This window comes from Castanea sativa, chromosome 10 (genome assembly GCF_040712315.1).
Source record: "Castanea sativa cultivar Marrone di Chiusa Pesio chromosome 10, ASM4071231v1".
Lineage (NCBI taxonomy): Eukaryota > Viridiplantae > Streptophyta > Magnoliopsida > Fagales > Fagaceae > Castanea > Castanea sativa.
In genome coordinates, this window is record NC_134022.1 from 34,319,416 (window position 1) to 34,326,922 (window position 7,507).

The window sequence follows — 7,507 nt, forward strand, 5'->3', positions numbered from 1 at the left end:
AGTTAACTACGCACTCATTGTTGACCACTTTGAGAAAAAGAAAAGGGAAAAGAGGAGAGGGGGGGGGGGGGGGGGTGCACTTATTGGTGTGAGGGTTAGTTCAAGTTGCGTGTACTCAAAGGAGAAGCTGTATGAATAAGCCACTGCCATGTGAGAAATTGAAATAATGGTGCACTGATTCCCTAATATATTAGGCCACTCTCAACAACACTATGGGAAGAAGATACTGGGGAAGAACAAATCTACCATAGATTGTAAATTAGAACTCATCCATTTGGAAATTCATAAGCAGTTGTCCAGGCTTGTGATTCTTGACTGTAGACTTGACCAGGTAAATTGAAAATCAGTTTGAGATAATAAATAATTAAAGATATTAGTACATAAAATGGTTATGAATATGATCATGATCATAAGAAATTAGGAAAAGAGACTAGGATTAACCCTTCATCAAGATCCTGAGCAAAGACCACTCACGGTCAAGGAAGACCTGGACTTTCCTCCAACAGTAAGAAGCACCAAGCAATTTCAGCACTCTCTTGGTCTCAAGAAGGTGGCTATAGGGAATGGAAGAAAGAGACATAATAAAATTATGTCTTCAACCACAACTGATTAAAAGTATCATGAATTTAGCGATCCAGTAATTAAAAATCACCTTAAAGGCAGAGGACTCTTGAGAGTAATCTAACATCAGATCAACAGGAAAATGAAAATTCCAGACGGTTCACAGATATAGTTAACAACAGATCACACTCCATAGCAACGTTCAAGTAAACTAACCCCCCACCCTGCCTCTTCCTCCTCTCCTCAAACTGCAAAACCAAACTACATGGAGAAAAACCAGTGTTTGATCCTCAACACTATTCCCAGAAATACAAGCTTCAGATGGGTTCCATTCCCCTGAACTTCAACTATAAAATAGTTGTCAAAAAGGGACACAGACAACTTCAAACTTATATACAAAGCCCCGTAATTACTCATTAACATAACAAAAAATAATTTGAGTTTTTTCTCTTAACTAACCGCGTCTTAACCAACTATAAAATTATTTTTTTATGTGAATTGTCTAGTGCAAGAAGATCTACCCAAGAAGATCTAGCATTGACAAAGTTACACATCACCAAAGTCATAGCATGTACTGCTAGAGCTAACAAACTGTTGGTGACACCAACACCATATAATTACCTAAAAGGGTATCCCCCAAACAATCAACCCTAAATCTTTTTCCACCACAATAAGAGCTAATCTCTCTTCAGCGGACTTTGAACTACCCATCCATCCCATTGCCACCAAACTCAGGCTTGGTAAGGCTAGTTGACAACACTATGAATTTTAAAAAACATCCCTCGCCATATAAAGTTCAATCAATCAATAAATCATCCCCATCTACAAGTGCCAAAGATGTACCATAGTAAGTAGCCACTACCATCAACACAACATAGGTTTTTAATTTTTTATTATTATTTTTCGATAGTTGGGGGAGGGGGTACTTGATTCGAAGTTTCGAACTGGACGATGTCTTCGTTGATACCAGGAAGTGCCAATTGGCTACAAGGCTCTGGCAACACACAAATAGTCAACATGAGGAAGTATGGTCATATATAGTAAACCCAAAGAGCTAAAACAGGTTGCTATTTTTAGCTTGGCACCCAATTTCTAAAGCCAAATCTTGCTCACACTTTGAAGAAGTCAAAATATCGCTCATATGACATTGCTGACAGTTACCCAAATTACCAAACAGAATTAATCCAGACATGCATAGAAACTAACTTATCAAAATCCATTAAAAAAAAAAAAAACAGAAATTTGAGTTCATAAACAAGTAATAACAACCTGATTACAACAACAAAATCCAACCATAATACTTCTATAATTTCCCTAACTTTTTTAAGGTTCCCTCCCCAAAATTATCCAACAAAAAATAAAAAAGGTAAAGAACAAATCTAGAACTTTCCTTTGTCACATGTCTTTCTTAAACAATTTACACAAAAGAGACCCTTTAAAATTAACCAGTGTGGACAATTTCTTTTTTTTCCTTATCCAAACACCAGTAATTGAATAATCTGTCACCAAACACCCTCCTACCTTGTATAAAAAGAACTTTTTTTTTTTTTGAGCTTGAAACGACACCGTTTTTTGTTTTGTAAGGAAAATACCTACCTGAGTCAGAGAGCTCTCCATCTAGGGCTTGGTAATGGTACTGTAGGCGAAAGAGGAAGCTGTGGAAACCCTAATTGGCCAGACGAAGGCGAAAAGAGCAGACTTGGGGAGAGCAAAGGGTACGGTGACCTCGGTGAATTCAAGCACCCGAATGGAAGCGGTGAAGTTGGCATCAGAAACTGTGACTGTGACTGTGAAGCCATCGTCGCCGGAGGCGGAGGAGGAAGCATCCCCTGATGTTGCTGCGGCGGCGGCGGCGGAAACTGATGCTGATGCTGAAGCTGAGGTTGCGGCGGAGTTACGGTGTTCCAACGTGGCGAGAATCGGGGGGCCAAGGGTGAGAATCCCGAGAATTGCTTAGGGTTCGAATCGACGCCGGAGATTGGGTTCTGAAGGTATCGCATGTAAGCCGAGATGGGCGATTCCGCCGTCGCGTGCACCGTCGGGAATGGCGGCAGAGGCGATAACGGCGTTGCTGGGCGTCCGTAGTTGTGGTTGTTGTGGTGGTGGTGGCTGACGTGAACGCCGGAATTCGTAACGCCGTTGTTATTGTTGGGAATGGGGACCACAGCAGCGGAGCCGGCGTTGTTTAGCAAAGGAGGTGGGCGATTGCTAAGTTGCGCCAGGGGCGGAGGTCGAATACGCTGGAGGCGAGAGCTCGGTGGCTTGGGCGCATGAATAGGCGGCGGAGTTGAGAAGCGCTCGTGTGCCGGTGAGCCCGTGAGTTTCTGAACCACGTCCCTGAAGTCATTCTTGTTGATATTGTAGACTGGTGGTTGATGCTGCTGTTGTTGCTGTTGCTGTTGCTGTTGCTGTTGCTGTTGCTGCTGTTGTTGAATCTGTGGTGGCTGTGATTGTTGGGGAATTGGATTAGGATTGGGATTTGGATTAAGGTTTTGATTTGGGATTTGATCAAAAGGGGGTTTTTTGACGATGGGTTTGGAGATCTTGTGAGAAAGCTTGTTGAGGTGTTTGAGGTATTGGGTTGTATTAGTATTAGTTGTAGTACTGCTACTACTTGTTGTTGTTGTTGTTGTTGTAGTAGAGTCTGCAGAGGATTGACAGCTTTTATCCATCATACCAAGCCAAAGACACAGACACAAACACAGACACAGACACAAACACAAACACAAAACACAAACACACCCTTTGTTTCTCTCTCTCTCTCTCTATTTGTTTCTGTAGATCTAAATATCTCTCTCTCTCTCTCTCTCTCTATGCTTTTGTGTGTGGGGGATAAATGATAAAAATGATAAACCTTATTCTTATCGTAGTCGGCGAGTAGGGACAGAGAGGGACTATCTATAAAAATTCATCATTTTTGGGGTTAAAGAGACATGGTAAGATGACTTTATCACCATTTCTAGAGAGAAACAGAAGAAAGAGATGAGTATCATCAAAAAAAAATTTTAATAAAGAAAGAATATGTTTGTGTCTCTTTGCCTCTCTCTCTCTCTCTCTCTCTATCTCCCTCTCAATTATTTATTGTGCTTTTAGTTTTTTTTTTTTTATAGCATTTTATAAAAAACAAAACAAAAAAAGAAGGGTCCAAAGACCAAATGGACATGGCCCGTAAAAGAAGGCACGCAATTTTCTCATGCTCTCTCTGACTCTCTCTATGACTCTTATCTGTATGATAAAATTACAGTTACGGTGTTAAGATTACATCATTTTATCTTTGTTTCCTAGTATTACTAAGATGTGATTTAATTTGGTAGCGTCAAGTCGTCAACACCGCATAGTGCCGTTTGGTTTGCGGTTCACGGGACCAAAGTCTAAAAAACCCCATTGATAGTGAATGACCTAAGTCTTATTTCACTGTTGCTGGTCAAAGCTCAAAGCCACTTCTCTCTTTTAAGCAGAATCTCTCTTTAAAGTCTTTACACTCCGGACCCAGTATTTAATAATTTAATCATATAATGCACCCTTTGTGTTTCTGTGGACCATTTGACTGGTCCTTGTGGTCAAAATTCGATTAAAAACTCTTCCTTTGAATATTATTTACTTAACAGGTTTTTAACAGCCATTTTGTCCTTGTTTAGTTAAACAGTTTTGTGAATACAAAATTACAAAACCCACTTTCAGATTATTAATTAGAAGATGCTTGCTTCGTTAGGAGGCAACAATATCTCCCCAACCGGATTCATTGTAGGGATTAAGGGTCTTTTAATTATACAATTAGTGTTTTGGCCTTTTCCAACCAGCCAATAATTATTATTTCTCTATTGGAAAATTCCTTTGAACTGGTCAAAATTGCAGTTTCTGTCCAAATGTGAAAACTTTGCCCTAAATTTCAACAAAGTTTGTTCCATCTTTGATCTTCCTTTCTTTGTGTCCAGTTTTGCCCTTCTTTGGAAGCCAAGATTAGAGCAAAAGCTGCAAAAAGCCTAAAAGGGTTTTGCACAATCGCCACTTCCACTTCCTCAACAGCCCATGTCTTCAATTTCTTTTTTGGGTTTTTGGTCATATCATGTCTCTCCGAAACTCTTTCTGGGCTTTAAACGAATCAAAACACCGTTTTTCTGTCATCCCTGAAAATCTGTGCCAATGGCCTCGATAGCTTTCCTCTACAACTTTTTGTTTTCATTGCTTTATTAGTATTAAAATAATGTTTTATAGTCTCTAAAGTATTAAACTAGGTTTTTTGTACTTGATCTATTAACAATGTTCTATTTTTAGCAAAAAAAAAAAAGTTACTTATAACAATGTTCTATTTTTTTTCTTGAACTTATATATATATATATATATATATATATATATATATATATATATATATATATATCTTTTCATCTCTAAACTAGTAAAAATAAGGGATTTTTTTTCTTCTATTTTCTTCTCTAAACTGGAAAAGAAAATTTCTTAAAAAATTTAGAAATGAAAAATGATATTTTGAAATTTGCGAACCATAACAAAAAGTGAAATCCAGGTAAATTTTAAGAATGAAACCAACATTTTAGTATTTTACCTTTAGCAGTATCATTTTAGATTAAATGATTGGTACTCAATTTTTGACCTTTTTTTTTCTATATTATAAATATTTTGTTTAGCTCATGTTCCAAGGGCATTATATTTTACTATTATCCAATTCTCTCATAAAAAAGAATTTAAGTTCAAATTCTCCTCCTTACTTTATTGTAAAGAAAATAAAATGACAAACATAGTTCACAAAATCCATATACGTAGACGACACAACATGTTAAGAAATTTGAATAAAGAGAAAATATAAAGGTTACATCAGCAAAAGAAGGTGAAGAATGATCATTGGGAAAAGTAATGAAGGCAGAGAAAGTGAAGCCATGCAAGAGGAGGTGAACTTAGAAAAAGAAGGCTAGGCCTTGAGGATTAGAGGAAGAAAGCGTACAATTTTGAAAAATACAGAATGGTATGTGGTAGAGATGGGTGATTCATTCAAATTTTAGTATATTTATGATATAGCAAATAAACTTGAACTCAAACTTGTGTATATATATTTTTCTGGTCTAAATGGATTAAAATTTGAGTTGCGTTATTGTGCCCGTTAATAACTGCTTTTTTTACATTTTTTTTATATATAGTTTTTTGTCTTTTTTAATAGTTTTATGTCAATTTTTTTTTTCTTCCAATTTTATAAGATGTGAGACCAGTTTTATAGAAAGACAAAAATGTTAAAATAAATTTTAGGATCCACGTTAACAAATACTTCACGGTGCACATTAACATTTGACAGAGCTCTATCCTAAAACGTTGCTATATAAAGTGTGTGGCTCTGAGAAGTGTATAAAGAGGACAGTCACTGAAATTTGGAAAAGAAACAGGAAAATGAAAACTAACCACTGAACTAGAATTCTAGAATTATTGTGGAGTAGTATTTGGATCTAAGGTTTGGTATCTTTGACTTTGACTACTTGGTTTTGATGGCTAGTAATGGACTATATAAGGTTAGACCGTCATTTTCTAGAGGGTAAGAGAATAAATTGCCCAAGGAGCATCATTAATTAGGCGCAGGGACCTTAGTAAGAAATATGTCACCAACGTGGTGGGACGACATGCACCAACCACAAGAAATGAAGAAATACTTGCTATTATACCAGTTTTTTATTGCGGTTTCTAATTTTAACTGTAAAGTCTCAAGTACTATTTATTACACAAGCATTCCTTTTTTGATTTTGTCTTGTTTCGAACTGAAGAAATGATGAGAATCCTTATAAGTCATCAAATTTAGTTATAGGTTATGTGTATTTTTTAATAGAAACGGTAGTTGAGGTTGAAGGGTTCATCCCTGAAATGATAAAAAAATAATAATTATAGAGTAGGATCAATGAGGTCATGATGGTTGCATTTACCAGAAGAGTCCCAAGTTAACGTTAGTGTGTATTGAACATACTTTTCAGATATTAATAAAATTAATAAGTGTGTGCTTGGTTGAAATGATTTTAGGAAGGATGGAAAAAAAATACGAGAAAAAAGAGAGAGAAAGAATTTCTCGTGTTTGGTCTGTGAGAAAAGAGGGAAAAAAATAAAATGAGATAGGGTTGTTCTCATTTTCTCCATAAAATTTACTTCCTCTAAATTGAGGAAAAAAGCACAATTATTATTATACTATTCTTTTGTAAATATTTTTTAATTGATAGTTGGGTCTAGGAAATTGAATTTTAGACGTTTATTTTAAAAACGATAAAATAAGCAAAAGCTCTTTGTCTCTTCTTTTAAAAATTAATAATGTTAAAAAACTGGCTTCTTATATAATAAGAATATGATAATAAATTGCCAAAAACCACTATTTCGTTGCTCCCATTTTTTTTCCTACCGAAGGAAAGACTATGATTCCTCTTCTCTACTTCCTATAATTCTTACCAGTTACCAAATACGTTGGATAAAAAAAATTATTTGTTTCCTGTTCTCCTATATTTCGTTTTTTGTTCATATCCGTTTTAAATCCTTCACTTTTCTGTTGGCAGTGTAGGTATCAAACTCATTGCAATGCTTAAGTCTATTGATGAAGCAGTATCTCGTTGATTTGCTTGGATTCGTCCAGACGACTCCTGTAAGTACTCTGACGACCCTGTGGAGGCAGGAATTTACTCAAATGGTCACCAGTGTGGTGCCTGCCACAACGCCTCCGATGATAAAGTCAGTATTGAAGAAGATAATGATTGAAATACCAGAAAAAATGACTCAGGTGGTGATGTTGTTTTTTTATGTACCTTGTATTGGTGTTGTGAGGGTTTTATATCCCCTTGGGGATTGTAGCCGTTGGAGTGTTAATGCCTCCCTGATAACGTCTCTGGTGGAGTTATGGACTTTAATGTGTTTCCGTCGGTTCGTCCAGCTGGTCCTGTAACGGTTGGAGCTTTATTGGCAGCATTGAATG

The 7,507-nt window shown here is 36.6% G+C and overlaps 1 protein-coding gene across 1 annotated transcript; it reads right to left on the minus strand.

Moving 5' to 3' along the window:
* Positions 1-1,758: 1,758 nt before the first annotated feature.
* LOC142614079 (VQ motif-containing protein 9) lies at positions 1,759-3,623 on the minus strand. Its single transcript, XM_075786620.1, has one exon. It carries the CDS (start codon positions 3,234-3,236, stop codon positions 2,163-2,165), a length of 1,074 nt encoding a protein of 357 aa, XP_075642735.1. The 5' UTR covers positions 3,237-3,623; the 3' UTR covers positions 1,759-2,162.
* Positions 3,624-7,507: the final 3,884 nt, after the last annotated feature.